The sequence below is a fragment of the Setaria viridis genome, chromosome 2 (genome assembly GCF_005286985.2).
Source record: "Setaria viridis chromosome 2, Setaria_viridis_v4.0, whole genome shotgun sequence".
In the NCBI taxonomy this organism is placed as follows: domain Eukaryota; kingdom Viridiplantae; phylum Streptophyta; class Magnoliopsida; order Poales; family Poaceae; genus Setaria; species Setaria viridis.
This window is the reverse complement of record NC_048264.2, coordinates 27,834,247-27,851,515: the sequence shown is the minus strand read 5'-3', so window position 1 is coordinate 27,851,515 and position 17,269 is coordinate 27,834,247. Positions and strand designations below refer to the sequence as shown.

The following is a 17,269-nucleotide window of genomic DNA, read 5'->3' as shown; positions in this document are numbered from 1 at the left end:
CATCTTGCATATCCATATTAGCTCGGTTTACTCCAGAGAGAGAAGCTTTTGGAAAAAGCTTGTGTGGTGTGTGACTCTTGTGAAGTCCTTTTTGTTTATATAATCAGTTTTGAGAATCCCCTGAAAAAAAAAGAAAAAAAAGAGACAAAAGGAAGAAAAGGAACTGTTCGTTGTGCTTCTCTATTATTTTCCGGTGGTGTGTTGTGGCTTCCTTTGTGTCCAGGCTCGCACCTCTAGCACGGTCTAGGCTAGGACTAGCACAGTACCCTTGTTGAACGATTATTCAGCTTGTTTTTGTAACTAACGTGGTGCTAGTACTTCCTTGCTTCAGCCCACCTACAGCTCCATATATTCTACTACAGCTTGACAGGTCTTGCTGCTACAGTATCGATACACTTCGCTTCACGGTACTTGTTGGTTGCTGTCCCCTCCTGTTAAGCAAGGTAAGAATTGGTAAGAGCTTGTGAAACAGGTTGAGAGTGAGTGACTTGCAATAGCTACATCCTAATAGTTGTAGAGCTTTTATTTCTTCACTTGTTTTCTTACTTCCACTGTTCTTTTAACCATGACAGGTTCTGAGGTTGGTGACAGTATGCAACATTCACCTTGCACTAAGGGCATCATACAACATTTCGAAAGGCAGGTGAAGCTATACACAGAAGGGCTAGATGATGACTTGCAGGTGACGAATGACAAGATTGGGCAGTTGGAGGCCACACAGATTGCCACCAACACCAAGCTTACAGGGTTGGAAACATCGGTTGCTCGTATTGGCAAAAGTCTTGCTGCTATTTTGAGGCGCTTTGATGAGATGCATGCCAAAACCACTAATGGGCATGATGGAGATAACAAGAAGGATTAGCGTGTCGAGGACAATTGGGATGCTGATACTCAACAAGATGACCAAGACGCTCATGATCGCTGACGGCTACATACTAATCGTAGAGGTATGGGTGGTTACCGGCGACATGAGGTACATAATAATGATGATGCTTTCAGTAAGATAAAATTTAAGATAGCTCCTTTTGATGGAGAATATGATCCTGATGCATACATTACTTGGAAAATTGTTGTTGATCAAAAGTTTGCATGTCATGAATTTCCTGAAAATACACGTATTAGGGCTGCTACTAGTGAGTTCACTGATTTTGCTTCCGTTTGGTGGATAGAACATGGCAAGAAAAATCCTAATAACATACCACATTGGGATGCTTTGAAATGGGTCATGCGGGCTAGATTTGTTCCTTCTTACTATGCACGTGATCTGTTAAATAAGTTGCAACAATTGAGACAGGGTACTAAAAGTGTAGAAGAATATTATCAGGAATTACAAATGGGTATGCTGCGTTGTAACTTAGAAGAGGCTGAGGAACCTACTATGGCTAGATTTTCGGGTGGTTTAAACCGAGAAATTCAGGACATCCTTGCTTATAAAGATTATACTAACGTAACCCGTTTATTACATCTTGCTTGTAAAGCTGAAAGGGAAGTGCAGGGTGACGTGCTAGTACCAAGACTAATATTTCTGCAGGAAAATCTTAATCATGGCAGCTGCGCACGACTACCTCTCTGACCGGACGTGCACCTCCACCTCTCCATCCCTGAGTCGGCCAGCACCACCTCCTCCGTCTAGCGACAAGCAACGTGCTCCTCCCACAAATTCAGCAACCAAGACTGCCCAGAAACCAGCCACTAGTGTCTCTTCAGTTGCATCCACGGGTAGAACAAGAGATGTTTAATGCCATCGATGCAAGGGCTTTGGACACAGGCAGTGTGATTGTCCTAGCAAGTGTGTTTTGGTGGTCAAAGAAGATGGTGGGTATTCCTCTACTAGTGATTTTGATGAAGACACACTTGTTTTGCTTGTTGCTGACCATGCAGGTAGTGAGGAACAACCAGTACAGGAGATTGGTGCAGAGGATGCATAGCATTATGAGAGCCTCATTGTGCAGTGTGTGCTTAGTGCACAAATGGAGAAGGCAGAGCAAAATCATCGACATACACTGTTTCAAACAAAGTGTGTCATTAAAGAGCGTTCGTGCCGTTTGATAAATGATGGAGGTAGCTGCAACAACTTGGCTAGCAGCGATATGGTGGAGAAGCTTGCACTTACAACCAAACCACACCCACATCCATATCACATTCAATGGCTCAACAATAGTGGTAAGGTAAAGGTAATGAGACTAGCGCAAATTAATTTTACTATTGGATCATATCATGATGTTATTGAATGTGATGTTGTGCTTATGGAAGCTTGTAATATTCTGCTAGGTAGACCATGGCAATTTGATACGGATTGTATGCATCATGGTAGATCAAATTAGTATTCTCTCGTACACCATAATTGAGATTGAGTTTGAAACGTTCTTTTACCTCTAGTAATTCAGTACTTGTTACTTGTTCTTGCTAGTTCTTCGATTGCTTGCAAGACGAGTGCCCTAGTGGTCGGGTGACACGCTCCACAAGATCGCAGCAGCCAATTGGAGGTGGTGTATCGGTTGCTAAGGCGCAGCAATCTTGGAAGGCTGTAGTGGGGCCGTAAACGTCGTCTCCATGCACCAATCGAAATATCCCACGCCCTCTCATCGAAAGATCAGGAATCAACCCTACCAAGTTCCTATCACAAGGGACATTCATCAAGAGGAAGGTTCCGCTAGATGATGACGTGTAATGTATTAGAACCATTATGTTCTGTTTTGTGGTTACCAACAAAGGAACAAATTAATGTAATAATGCATTGTAATGATATGTCATGTATCCTATGAGTTTAATAACAATACTATTTGCAAAAATGTCACCCTATTGAAAAAGAAATAATTTTTGCATGATTAAAATATTAAATATTTTGATTTTTTTATAGTACCATTAAATATTAAACAATAAATTTACGTACAATTAAACAAGTATATGATTAAGTCATGGTAAACATGTTAATAACAGTGCAACACTATTCTTCTAAATTTTTGTATGGTCAACATATCTATTTTTTCGAATTTTAAAGTTAACATAAGTATTTATGGTCATTATAACCTATTACTAAGTTAAAATTAATAATTTTACTATGTTTGATATTTAATGCATCTAATATTTTTATAGTGAACAAATTATTTTTCCAATTTTAAAAATATTATTTGATTTACTACGCAATAAATTAATACAATAGCAATTGTAAAAGAAAGAAAAATAAAAAGATGTTTAGGCGGGAAGCCAAAATCGTGGGCTACAAAGCCCTTTAGTACCGAGTGATAACAACATTCGGTACTAAAGGGTGCAGTTTCGCTTTGGCGCGCTCTGCCCCCTTTAGTACCGAGTGGTGGCTAGGCCCGGTACTAAAAAGGTGGCCTTTAGTACCGGTGCTAAAGGGTGAGGGGATAAAAACCCCACCGTCTTCCTCTCCCAACACTTACCTAAATTTTGCTACTGACACTGCTGCCAGCCCTCTCCGAATCCTCCACGCCGCCACCCCCGCACCATCATCGCACGCCGCCGCCGACGCGCCCCACCCCGATGATGCCGCGCCGCCACCGATTGGTGCCCCGACGCGCTCCGTCGCCGCCGCAGCCTCGACCGACACCTCATCGCGCCCCGTCGTCGCCGCCCGGCTGCCCACTGCTCTCCGCCGGCGGCCTCCTCCTCTTCCCTGCCGGTATCCTCCCTAACCCACTCCGCGCGTGCCTGTCGCCGTCCCCGACCGGTGCCACGCGCCCCATGCGCTCCCGCTGCCACGCCAGCCCTCCACCTCACCCTAACAATGACGCCCGACCACCTCCACAGCCACTTCGCCGTCGGCATTCCTCACTGGCCTCCTCCCCCGACGACACGCCGCACCACCCCACGGCCCCACCCGCCGCGCCGCCTGCCCTCGTTGTTGCCCTCTCCCCCAACGTCGATGCCGACCGCCGCCTAGGGCCACTACGCCACCAGCCCTCCTCCTGCACCCCCTCTGCCTCCCCGCCAGCCTCCTCTCCCCAGCCGCCGCCGTCCCCTCTCCCCCGTGCCGTACCGCACGGCCGGCCGTGGGCTTCGCATGTTCTCTACTAACGTAAGCCCGCAGCCGGTTGACGTCATTTTTTTGTGTTTTTCCTTTTTTATTTATATAATATATGAAAATAGCTAGAAATTGTAGAAAAATTCTTGAATTAGCTAGAAATTATAGAAAATTTCTTGAATTAGCTGGAAAATATAGAAAAATTCTTGGAAAAACCTATTAATTATAAATTGTACAACATTGATTATGCCATGTTTATTGTATCCTGTTAATTGTTAGAAATGTCTACCAAAAAGTGAAAATTACTTTGATACTTCTAGAAATTTCCAAGAAATTTGATGATGGTGAACGACTACGTTTTGTTGTAATTATTTTTGTTGTCATTTATATTAGAAATATAACAAATTGTATAAGTGTTTCATTCTTTTTTAGTCATTTATTGTTAAAAAATGTATAACTATTTGTCATTCATTTTTTAGTTATTTTTTTTATAATTGTGCATAAAATTTTAGAAAATATTTGATGATGGTTGCAAATGACGCGCAATTAACTGTAAATAAATTTTAGTCATTTATTATAACAAATTGTACCAAGTGGTTGATCGAAGCGCGATCTACATCATGGACTCTTTGAGGAAATCAAGAGATCAATATAAAAACTTCATAGACATTCTTAACAAAGCATGGGCTCGCTTCCGTCGACATCACGTAGGTGAATTCAAGGAGGAACTTGATTTCAAGCCTGAATTCCCGGTATGTGTTGAATTTCCACATCTCGTGACACTTCATTGAACACAACAAATATTTCATAACTTCTTTTGCCATATATACAGTGTTTGAGACAGAATCTAGGGAATAATTTATGCGGATACTACGTATGTGAGTTTATCCGTGGCTTTGTAGGTCCCAAGCGTATAACCGACCACGAATTTAGAGTACGTATACAAATTTCTTAACAATAAATTAGTTCTAATTGTGCAGACCCATTGATCTATTATATAATAACCTTTGCCAATGACACAGATGAGAGATATGAAGGAAGCACTCCTCGAGATGGAAAAAATTAGGGCAATTCAATTCAAGAACAACTCAGTGAATTTCTTCTGGATGAGGTAGTAAATCTAGCGGGGGAGTTCCATAATGATGGATCAAATCTGCATCACCGTCAGGACTCAGGTTCACAATAGTTGATCCAAATGTTGAACTTCAAGTGTTGATGCAATGTAATATTATTCATAAATGTGTATGCAGAAGATGTCTACATATATAATATTATCTCAAATGTAATATTATAGATCAAATACAACTTTATATATATTAGCGTATTATAACTAGTATACATAAAGGATACAAATACGAAATACTAATATAGAATAAAGAAACAGAAAAGAAAATAAGAAAAGAAACAGAAAAGAAAAAAGATCTTTAGTACCAATTGTTTATACCAACCGGTATTAAATTTGCCTCGAACACACGAGGCGTGATAGCTAATTTAGTACCGGTTGGTATAAACAACCAGTACTAATTCTTCTTTAGTACCAGTTCCTGGTAAAGACGCTTTCTCAGCAGCGAGAGTCCTGCAGAGGCGGGGCACCCATAAACCCCGCCCCGATTTGGTGATTTGAACCTCTCCTTGCTGCAACGTAAGCACCAGAAACCCGAATGACATCCTCCACAGTCACCTTCACTATGCATCTGCCCCTCGCAGGACGAACAGTCGCTGACCAAGTCAACGCCCGCATGCGACGGCTGTCGAGGCCGTGAAAGGGATGTGTGATCCGTTCACAGTTCATTCAATGGAGATGGGGATCTGAAAACCACGGCACCCGCTTCAATGTTGGTGCCACGCAGGGCGGCAAGGGGAGGCGACTGCCGGAGTGCTGGGTGGCCGGGTCCGGGGCCTGGAGCTGGAGGGCGTGAGGTAGACGAAGCCGCAGCGGGGTCGGGCCGGAGGCGTCTCAGCTGAAAGACACGGCTGCCTCCCCTGCTCTCTGCTTCTGACGGATGGGCCGTGCGGTGGCCGGAGCTTCACGATCCATCCATGGCGTTACGGTCCGTGGGGGACGTGTAGAGGCTATCGTCTTCGGCAGAGGTCCGGAGAGCATGGAGATGGCGCGACGCGCCCCGTGAGCAGTTGTAATGGAATGGCAGCAGCTCGGGACCTCGGGTCCATGTACGTGGCGGTATGATCGTTTCTTGGAGTGTGGGTGGTACTACATGGAAGTAAATTTGCATACAGCTGCATACGTGGATGGCCGGATCGTTCACTGCAGAGTCGTAATGAATTCGCAACGCAAAGCGTGCCTGAATCTCGACAGGTACCTCTGTGGCTTGTGCCGTATAGTGGTCACTTCACTCTCACTCTACAGTTGCCCCAGTTGTAAAAAGAAACAGACAGTTACCTGATGCACATATATCTCCAGCAGTTTTCTTGGCTCCTGATAATTTAACGCCTGCGAATAGCCGTCTAGGATTAGCAGTCGATGCTGCTAACCGATCGGTCAGAGTATCTACAGCTCTGTACATACACAGATACAGTCATTTTATACACCTCACAGTAACTGGACTACTCATACGAAATCCGTGAGGCGGACCTGTGCGACGGCAGAGCCGTGGATCGAGGGCCTTGCTGCATTGTTTCCCATGCATGCTGGCTGCCCTCAGTGCCCTGCCATGGACACGACACGGCTGGCGAACCGGGCGCCACGGCGAGCCAGCAGAGCTCGTATGATTCCGCCGGTGTCTTATCCTCGCCTCCAAGCCTGTGAGCAGTAGGCCGTATCGACAAGCCCAACAGCAGCAGACGATAGATCAGATCGGATCTCCTCCTCCCCCTGGCTCGAGTAGATCTTGACCATCCGTGCTAGCTCCAATCATGGCCGCGCGCGCGCTGAGCGTGACCGACCCTAAGTCACTTACGGCCCGGGCCCCACGTGTGTCACATTCTGAGGAGCGGAGGAGGGAGCCCGTTCTTGCTTTGTTCGTCTCAGAATCGCTGCTCTGTCTATCGAGGCTCGCACCGTCCCAAGTCCCTTGGTCACAAATCTTATCTAGGTAGGGAACATTAACAGCGACAGGGGAGTTATAATTCACCGCCCGGGGTCCCTCGTTAATCTCCCTTTCGGAACTGTCATCGATTGCGTCAATGTCACGTGGGTCCCCCTACTCGACCGCCGTCGATCGAGTCACTGGCAGGTGGGTCGGCCGAGATTCTCGAGTAGCTTAGCTTGAGAGGCAGGTGCGCGTGCATGTATAAAAAGGGGGATGAGACGGGTTCCTTTTACCAATCATTCCCTACTTATCAGTCATGGAACTCGTTTTCCTTTTACCAAACGACGCGGGGATAATCTGTACGAGCTCATCACGACGTATATACCTCCTCATTCTCACGGTGAGCACTTGCATTGCACGCGCGCGCACATACACTCTCTAGCAAGGGACGCGCTGTAGTACTATATAATCCGGTAGTGCTCTCACATCGATCGCTCACGCTGACACTACGCTAGGCTGCTACTACGGCCAGGGTCTCATCACCTCTTCCACTACGACCACAACCTCTCGCCTGCCTGCCAGTTTCTGCGCCCCACTACGCCGCCCACCCCGATCCTGCCGGGCACCACGCGCGCGCAGCAATGGCCGCCCACCAGTGACGGGCCCGACAGCACCGGCGGCATGCCGGACGACGCTTACCTTCTCTGCGCCGAGGACGCCGCCGCCGCCTTCTTCGGCGCCGCGGCACCCGCCGCCGGCAGCACCTGCACCGGGGCCGGCGACGACGACGACGACGACGGGTGCTGCTGCTCCGCAGGCGAGGAGGCGGAGTCGGCGGCCTCAATCGCCGAGCTCATCGGCGGCGAGGCAGACTACTCGCCGAGACCGGACTACCCCGACCGCCTCCGGTCGCGGTCCATCGACCCGGCCGCCCGGGCCGAGTCGGTTGCATGGATTCTCAAGGTGATGCAACCGCTTCATGATGTCCTTGACAACGCTCATATGCATGATGCTAGCTTTCTCCGTATCTCAAACTGTTCTAGCTTGCTCTTGAAATCCTAGTCTATAGATGTTTTAGGCTTTTAGCTCAGCAAGCAATCCATTCTTACACATGCTGCTATTTCTCTCTTCGTCTTCATCAACATCAGGTGCAAGAATACTATGGATTTCTTCCCTTGACAGCCTACCTCGCCGTCAACTACATGGACCGGTTCCTCTCGCTCCACCGTCTGCCGGTAAGCTCGCCGGCCGCCGCCGCCATCACTTTTTCACTACATACTCCTTCAAATTTACATTCATATACATCAGCAAAACATGAGCACGATGTGTGATGGATGGATGGATGGTAGCTTCCTCTGCGTATTTCTTTCTCTCATGTGAGCATGGTGGTGGCCATAGAAGAAGCATGGTGCCATACACGCACTGCTGTCAGTGGGGAAGTTCATCCTCAAATTGCACTAGTGCTGATGTTGGTGTGGGAAAAGAAAGGGTTTGGAAGAGCGTGTCCGCGCGGATTAATCAAACAATCAGCTGGCTAATTACCTCCCTACCCTTAAACGGAATGAGAGGGTGCAGCTGCGGCAGGGGCCATGGGGGATTTGTTTATGCGCTCAAGACAGAGGCGTCTTTTTTGCCTTTGCAGCCGTGCTTTAGTGCAAGAGCAGCTGACGCTTTATCATGGTGTGTGGAACACACCTTATCATTGTGCCTCGCCATCACCTTGCTCCATCCACATTTTTATTATTCCACGCCATGGCCGGCCTGTGAGCTAGACAGCTAGTGCTTTGGACTGCAACTGCAAATGGTGGCATCTCCTTGCAGTGACTGTTCACTGTGGTGGGGTGTGGTGGTAGTTTATCTGAATCTTTTTTTTTTTGAATAATAATTTATCTGAATCCTGAACCAAAGGAAAAGAACACAAGCGGGTGCAGCAGGCTAGCTGTATACACTGCAAAGTGGTCTCACTCGCATCTCCCTCTGCAGGCACCTCAAGTCATACGCAGCACCTGCCTTGGTTGAAACTGCAGCATTATTTTTCTGACTTTTGTTGCCTTGTGGGTGCTGCTGTTTTCCTGAGCACATGTCCTTGGATTTATATATGTTTAGATGAAACAATCAACCATAGAATATAGTAGGACTCCACTGTAAAAGCAGGCACGGGCCATGCCATGCTGAGGTCACCCTCTGAAACTTCATCAGGGTTTAACAACTAGGATAATAGGGTTATCCAGACTCTGCTTTGACTGAAACTGAAGACCACGCCAACCTTTGTTGGAAGTGATATATCCTTTTAAAAGCCGTACATATGTTTGCTCTCAACAGTAATATTCATTAGAATGCTAATTGCAACAGTGTTTGTTGTCTAACTTTGCTCCTAGCTCCTAATGCCCGCTGTACCCTCATATACCATAACTCTTTGAGGACCCCATGAATCTGTAGGTAACAATCAATGTGGATCTTCAAAAAATCACCCCACTTGTGTGGTTGCCATGTGAAGATCTCTAAAAATGCTCATGGTCCTGCAAGGCCTAGCTAGCAATTGGTCCTGGCTGCCATTTGATGAACAAACAAGTAGATTTTTGGAATTCAGAGTTTGAGATTTACCATGTTTGCTCATAATAAAAGAACACGAGATGCAAGAACATAGTACATGATCTGTCCTCGGCTTCGTGGATCCTTGCCCCCAGAGTATTTATTGCTGTTTTTTTTGTGCGTTTCCCCCTGAATGCACGCAGCAGGAGGACGGGTGGGCGATGGAGCTGCTGGCCGTGACCTGCCTCTCCCTAGCCGCCAAGATGGAGGAGACTCTCGTGCCCTCACTCCTGGACCTTCAGGCAATTACATACACACCACTAAACCACAGTAACAATCTTCAGAGGATGCTTGTGATCATCAGAGATGATGAGATTATCTGAATGGAGGCACGTTGTGGATTGACAGGTCGAGGGCATCAGCAGATACGTGTTCGAGCCCGGGACGATCGGCCGGATGGAGCTCCTCGTCCTGACGGCGCTGAATTGGCGGCTCCGGTCGGTGACACCTTTCACCTTCATCGACTTCTTCGCCTGCAAGGTCGATCCGGGAGGGAGGCACACGAGGTGCCTCATCGCCCGGGCCACACAAGTCATTCTAGCTGCAATGCATGGTAACGTATGCTACTGCCTGACCTGTGTTTGTCCGGCATGGGGCAATTACAATGTGACTGTTCTTTCATTTTCTGAAAGCAAGAATGTGACTGAAAATTTGAATTCTGCCACAGACATCGAGTTCTTGGACCACTGCCCATCGGCAATGGCCGCAGCTGCCGTGCTCTGCGCCACCGGCGAGACGCCGTCGCTGGAGTCCGTCAGCCCCGGGGCCGCCGTCGGCTGGTGCATCGGCCTTGCAGAGGTAACAGAAGAAGAACAATTACGCAATGTCATTTTGTACAACTTTACGATTTGGCAGTATGTAACATTGTTTTTCTTTCTGCATGTAGGAAACCATCGGCAGCTGCTACAGACTGATGCAGCAGCTCGTGATCGGCGGCAACGTTCAGACAAGGGCGGCCGGCACCACAGCATCGGCACTGAACCTGTGCTGCTCAGACGAGGCCCTGTCCTCGCACTCCTCGTCCTCCTCCTCGCCTCCCCCGGCCAAGAGGAGGAAGAGGTCGCCGCCGGGCATTTGAAAACGCAAGTAGATAGCATTGTTTACATGGGCCTTTTTTTTTGCAGATTAACAGGGTTTGATCGATTTCTTTCTTTGCAGTTTGTTGTTGTGTTCCTGCGATTCTTTCTTTCTTTCTCTTTTCTGCTCTTCCTTTTGTCATTTGTTCTCTTCTTTTGGGGTTGGATCTTTACACCTCGGTGGGGGGCTCTGCCTGCTCGATCGGCCCAGCCATGATGGCGGCCTCTGGCCTCTGCACTGCCATCCAGTCTGTGAAGGTGTCGAGGAGATAGAGAGATGAGGCATCTAGAGAGAGAAAGGCAGCTGCAGGCTGCACCAGACACATTTGTGTTTCTCTGTGCAACGCTCAGTGGGTCTTCTTCAACCCCCGACGCAGAGCTGCAGAGGAACCATTGATTGGTCAGCGAGGAAGGAAGCCATGGCTGCAGCAGATGGAGAGGATTAAAAAAAAGAGGCGATGAGGATGCAGTTCAAAGTGGATGGTTGGATCATGATTGGTAGGGTTAAATGGTGGTGGTCAAAGAGCGGTCAGGGCTCCTCCTGCCAAGATGCAGCAGGTCCTGCCCTGCAAAGTTCCTGTTCATATTCATGAGGGCAAAAATTGTTTGTTTCCGAGTGGCTTGTTGGTATTTTGTTGATGCTACTGAAGATGGGCGTCAGAGGGAGGGGGGGCATGCTTTGCTGTGATGGGAGGCACATGCAAGCGTGCCCTAGTGTGTGGTGGTGCTCCGGAGGGAAATATTTGTCCATCTCCGGGGCTAACAGTGTCCAAGCATGAGGCTTTTGGGGGCCCCTTGCTACTTGTTTCCATTTGTATCTCTTCTTTGAGTATCAATAAGGATCTTGCCATTTGAATTGGCTTGACAAGAGAGATAAAAAGAGAGAGAGAGAATTGTGCTGCTGGAATGTATGATTTAAGTGTTCATGCTGTGTTGTTCTCGGTCAGAACAGAGACTGTAGCTGGTCAGTCTGAGAGAATTTCTTTTTGTTTTGTGAGCTGTATATATCTATATGTGGGCATTTCATAGTCACTTTGTACCAGAAAGTGTCTCAGAGACAGCAAGGAATTAAATAGTCTGGCACTTTGAAAATTCACTTGCCAATGAACCCAGAACGTCAAACAAATAACTGTACCTCATCACATGATTGTTGAAAGTATGTAGCTGAGTAGGTTAGGTGATCCCTACAAGGATAAAGCACTGTAGGAAGTAGACATGCACTGCAAGGATGGTTCAACTTTGCATTGCTTTATCCCTCTTAACAGCTAGTATTCTGCACAATGACATTCATATCACTTCCATTTAAAGATGAATAAATTAGCAATTTGAACTGATGTGTATAGAATACAATATCCACATTCTGATAATAAATATGCAGGGCACCACTCTATGCAAATTAAAGTTGCAAACTCCCTGTCCCCTAGGAGGAACAACACATCAACATACATACACTCTAATCCCCATCACAGCTGTTCAACAGCATTTACAATAATGGTCAACAGTAGTGGCTATGAGGAATCATTGGAGGTGCCCATTAACAGGGGCAGTTTGTCATATCTTTTGATCCTTCTTTTCAGCGTTTCTGGAAGGGAGTTACCCACCCAGTACAGCTAGCAACCAATCTGCAAGCTGGGTGAAATGACATGACCTCCCAAGGTAGGGCAAGTCATATGGCCATGGCATGGGAGTGCGGCATGCCACACCAATCTCTGATGATCTGTGGCAGGCGTGCTTTGCCCTAATGTACAAATGAGGCCATGACCTTGGAGCCCCACCGCAGATATCCAACCTTTTTTTTGCAATCTGCTGCTGTGAATCTGTGAATGTGATGCACTCACCCAGCATATTTCCCTTGTTTTTGCTATGTTTTTGTTTTCTTTCGTGAAATGCTGGATGGAGAAAAGTCATGTACCAGACAAACAACCGAGTGGTACATGCTACTACAGATACTACTGGAGATGCTGCAATTTTTGCAGCGGCTTTTTGTCAGGGGGTAGATCTTGAGGAGTCCTTCACTTTCTAGGAGGGGTGAAAAAAACTCCTCTTTTCTCAAAAGAGGGAGGAAAGAAAGTACCTTTGAGAATGAGGCCTCGAAATAAGTTTCACCAACTCTATTAGGAAGGGGAAAAAAACACTTCTTCAGAGTACTGTTTTTGTGTCAAAATCTTCTTTGCACCATGGAATTTAAAAATGGACGGTCAAGATGCACGGATGCGGCTCATCGAACAGTTACGACGGCATCGGGAGCTGAATCCAATGTTGCAGCTGCAAGGAGAGGCCCTGGCTTTCGTAATACAGCTTTACCGATTCAACATTGCACTTTGTCACACGAAGAAAAGCCATGGTCGTGCAGCTTTGGAATCCCATGACCTAGTAGCCAAGAAAGACGAAGGACGAAAACCTTGGATATCTCAGACCGCAGATACACCACCATACATGTGATCTGTAGACGATGTAGCAACACCTCTGTCTTTCCCACAGCACCAGGGCATGCAGTGAAACCCATGCTTATCCAAGACCTGCCGTTTCACATTCTCCAGGTGTATTTCAGACTTTCAGATGACGGTTCAGAGCACAGGTTGCTTGTAGTTGCTCAGACTGTTGCCAACGATATCTGCAGAATCAGAGGAGAGAAAAAAAATCAGAGACTGCCAGTGCTCGAGCAGCAGTACAGTACGCTCGTATCTGCAGCTCTGCAGAAGACTTTGCTTTCAGAGATCAGGATTCAGAGGTCGCCACACATTTGTGCTCTCTCTCTCTGCTGGCAAAGGCAAATCAAAAGGAGCGCTGGCTCCTTTTGGTCCCGCTCCCGGCTCCCGGCCGCATACGTGCGTTCGTGCCGGCTTTTTCGCCTCGCCCTGGCTGCTCACGAGCGGGGGGTGCCGACGCCGATCGCCGAGCGAGCTCGTCCCGGTCGCCTCAGCGATCGCACGAGCTGGTGCCTGGTGGTCGCCAGGGCAGGCGCGAGGTGTGGTTGGCTACTAGTTGCCGGGACCCTGAGACCCTGACTGATTGAGTGGTCAAAAGGTTGCATTATATGGGGAGAGTATTTGCAGCGGGGACGGTGGTTTCCTTGGGTGCGGCGTGGGGAGGCAGCTGCCCCCTCATCCGGCTGCACCGTGCAGCAGCAGCGTCCACGGGTTTTGCCTCCTTCCTTGGCGCTTCTTCTGGTTTTTTCTTCCTTTACGGAGATGCTCACACAAAGCAGCATAGTACATGGTAACGCTCGTGGCGTAATGTGTCGTGGGTGAAGGACCAAAGAGTCACTACTATGGTGTTTCCTAGCACACGGCACAATGCTGGTACAATGCAAGTTAGAGTTTAGAATTTTACGAACTATAAGATCAATCATGATGAAGGATGTTTTTGCCCAACAACGAATGTGGGATGAGCACCTAGACAAAGTGTGCGTTTGGATGGCGCACGAAGGTTGCCGCACTCGCTTACTAGCATGTTTTTTGATTCACGATCCGACATCTGATCCCGATCTCGCTTAGCTACTTTTTTTTATAGTGTGTTTGGCTGTCATAGCTCAATAAAAAGTGTGACGGGCAAAGTGTGGTTAGTAACACAATCAACACATAGGCCAAGTGCTAATGGAGAATAACTTTGGCCTATGCATTTGTTTCCTCTCTTGAGTTTTCTTTTTTGAAAAAAAAACAACGAGAAGGTTTATCTAATTATTACATTTGCCCTTGTTACTATCACTTCTTCGTAAAACGTTCACTCCGGAAATTTTAGTTGAAATTTCCTTATATGCTTGGCTGATGGTGCCTATATTGTGGGACTTAAGATTTTCATCCCTATGATTTTTTTTTTAAAAAAAGATTTCATCCCTATACCCACCACTTGTAATAAAGGCGACTAAGATATTCTCGGATGTGGGACGATCTTTGCCCATGAGGTTGATACATTCTCCGATATACTACTTATATTTACATTTCATCGCTTTCTGTATAATTTAGAATTCTATAGCAAACCACAAGTAAATACAAATTTGCTGATATTTTGACATTGCTCACGATTTGATCATGACTAAATTTTGGTAAGACTAGATGGGGGCATAAATCAAACCGCAAGGCATGCAAGTATACGGCATGCGCATGAGGTCTCCGAGTCAATCATCGAGGCATCATCGCACCCACGCACTCACGCACGCATGCCGGCCGCGCCCCCCGTACGTCCCTTTCCATCCGCTTTCGTTGGCTGGCACACCGCACACACACGATGGAGATCGATCGAGGCTTTGATATCGATGGTCGTGGGGGAGAGGCGGAGAGCTAGCAGGCTAGCGCCTTGCCGCTGGGTCTCGGCAAAAAGGATTCGGCCCATCATGACGACGATGATGATACAGATCGATCATCATAATGCCACTTAACGCACGCTAAGTAATGCATCGGGTGCCTAATGAAGAAACCACCAAGGAAGATCGATCTTTTAATTATTTGTGCATGCATGCAGGAGTAAATGAGTACGACTGAGACATGCACTAGCAGACTAGCTACTACTAACGCACACGTACGTACGTACTTACGTACCAAATGTACGTGACGCCAATCATCATTGCAATAAAGAAAGAAAGAAGATGCAATAATGCAAAACGGGAAGCGTATAAATCTTCGTTAGGACTAAGGATTATTGACCGATGTTGTATCCTGCAATGGCTTGGATACATTAGCTCCATACATGCAAATGAACGATCATGCACGAATGTACATTACCCCATGATGGTATTCCATAATAAAGAAACAAATGAACCTGAAAATTTCGTCCAAAAGGTGGCAGCAACCGTGTTCCTAGGTTCATCTAGCTCTAGGTATGTAGCAGGGCAGCAGGCCATGACCGATATGATGAATCCTCCGATCGATCTGGACAGCCCCGGTCGTCAAATCAGTCAGACATTTTCAGATGCAATGGTGGAATGGAATGCGATAGTGAGTCGGACAACACAACCTGTGGCGTGCGAGGGCGCGGTGCGTGCAGGCTGCGGCCGCCGGCCGGCCGTGGATGCGCGCGGCAGGCATGGCCGCCAGCTGCAGGCTGCAGCCCAGTGGCCCAGGCCAGGCAGCATGAGTTGCTGCAGGAATTGAAAGAAGCTGGGCAGCTGGGGTAAACAGTAGCGGATGCGGCCCGTGAGCTTAGGAGGAGCTCCTCTTCCTCCTCCTCCTTGCCTCCCTTCTCTTCTTCTTCCTTCTTCCTAAATCATGGAGGGGCTCAAAACAACTGGTATGGCCTGTGCTTTGCATTTCTTTTTGGTTCATCCGATCACATACTTACTTACAGTAAATCAGTAACCAAGCTTCTCATGTCTTTGTAGGAACCACAACCATGGAGTGAACCTATGATCTTTAGAAAGAATTCGTCTTCATACCATGTGCTGCATGTGTGCTGCATTCCTCATCTACCCGCTATAGTCTGTGCTGCTGGCAATAGCTCATTTAGATGCCTCAGAAGCAGGACCAGTCGGTGGCAAATCATGCAACACTTTTGCTTGAACTTTAATCAATTTTGGGACATTGGATTTAGTTTCTGATGGGGGTATAATGGAGCCTTTTGTATGTATGACTAGTGTAGAGCTTTTCTGTAGTTCCTACTTTTGATTTCAAGCACTTCCTTGAAAAGGAAGTTTCAGATTCCCTAACCTTAACAGTAGTACTGTATGCTCTTGAGTACTTCGCTGATTCCTTCACTGGTTTGATTTGTTGGTCTTAGAATGAAGGTGCATGTTTCGATTTCTGTAAACAAATTATATGGCACCTAGCCTAAGCAGCACGAACGCTGCTAGTCTGGCTTTTCTCACCACTTCTAGAATCGGGGGATTCATCTGTCAAAAAATCTCTATATTACGAAACCTGAGTCAAGCTCTTGGATCTCATTGGGCCACGTCGCTATTAATTTGTCACCGTCCAATTCCCGTGCTTCTTTTCAATCGGGTCGTCCATCCAGCTGTTGTCGCTATTAATCTGTGCTGCCTGGCTGGCTGTCAATTTCTCACGGCAGCCTCCTCGTATTGGCGCTCCTGCCTGAGCAAGACGCCGTCAACGGAGGCAACGAACCATACAGTTCCTGGTCGTGTTGCTCGATCGGCTGATTATATTGCTCGGCTGCACACCATGTGTTTGACATAATGCCTGTACAAAAAAAATGTGTTCTGTTGCGGTAATAGTCCATGTTCCAAAATGTTTCGTATGAGATTACTGTTCCTTATCTTCAACTTCCTACGATGTTAAAACAAATATTTCAGGTATAATATGATTAATTTGAAATTGGCTGGTTGCCAATTATACTTTTTTATGAACAATTTTGAACTAAATAATATATGTTATATGCTTTACTATGATGTTAAAACAAATAATTATACTTTACTTCTACAGTATGTTATATGCCCCCAGCCTGAACAGTTTTGAACTAAATGATATATGATTTGCTCATAAAGTTCAAATTTAAACTGAAGTCCTCCTTTTATCACTTTGTGCCATGCGGCAGCATGTTCTCTTTGTGATATCGATCCTCTATAATCTTTATCTTTCATCGAAGTAGCTGTTGAAGGTGCACATCCATAGAATGGAAGGAAACATATCCTTTGGGATACATTGAGGCATAAAGGTCAATTTCGGCGGTAA

General features: G+C 46.8%; 1 protein-coding gene across 3 annotated transcripts; it reads left to right on the top strand.

The window, feature by feature from the left end:
- The first annotated feature begins 7,280 nt into the window (after positions 1-7,280).
- LOC117846132 (cyclin-D2-1) lies at positions 7,281-11,678 on the top strand. 3 transcript variants are annotated; one of them, XM_034727248.2, is made up of 6 exons: positions 7,281-7,941; positions 8,127-8,213; positions 9,714-9,812; positions 9,919-10,128; positions 10,238-10,368; positions 10,457-10,628. In XM_034727248.2, exons 1-6 carry the CDS (start codon positions 7,660-7,662, stop codon positions 10,482-10,484), a joined length of 837 nt encoding a protein of 278 aa, XP_034583139.1. In that variant the 5' UTR covers positions 7,281-7,659; the 3' UTR covers positions 10,485-10,628. The 3 variants fall into 3 exon arrangements, with proteins under 3 accessions (XP_034583139.1, XP_034583138.1, XP_034583137.1); XM_034727247.2 differs by having other exon boundaries at positions 7,287-7,941; positions 9,717-9,812; positions 9,919-10,123; positions 10,457-11,678; XM_034727246.2 differs by having other exon boundaries at positions 7,290-7,941; positions 9,919-10,123; positions 10,457-11,678.
- The last annotated feature ends 5,591 nt before the right edge of the window (positions 11,679-17,269 follow it).

What these genes read in the sequence shown, in the direction of transcription:
- LOC117846132 (XM_034727246.2), top strand. Translation starts at nt 7,660, where the DNA reads ATGCCGGACGACGCTTACCTTCTCTGCGCCGAGGACGCCGCCGCCGCC. An exon ending in CGGTTGCATGGATTCTCAAG is followed by an intron (nt 7,942 to 8,126) that starts GTGATGCAACCG and finishes CATCAACATCAG; the next exon opens with GTGCAAGAATACTATGGATT. An exon ending in GGTGCATCGGCCTTGCAGAG is followed by an intron (nt 10,369 to 10,456) that starts GTAACAGAAGAA and finishes TTCTGCATGTAG; the next exon opens with GAAACCATCGGCAGCTGCTA.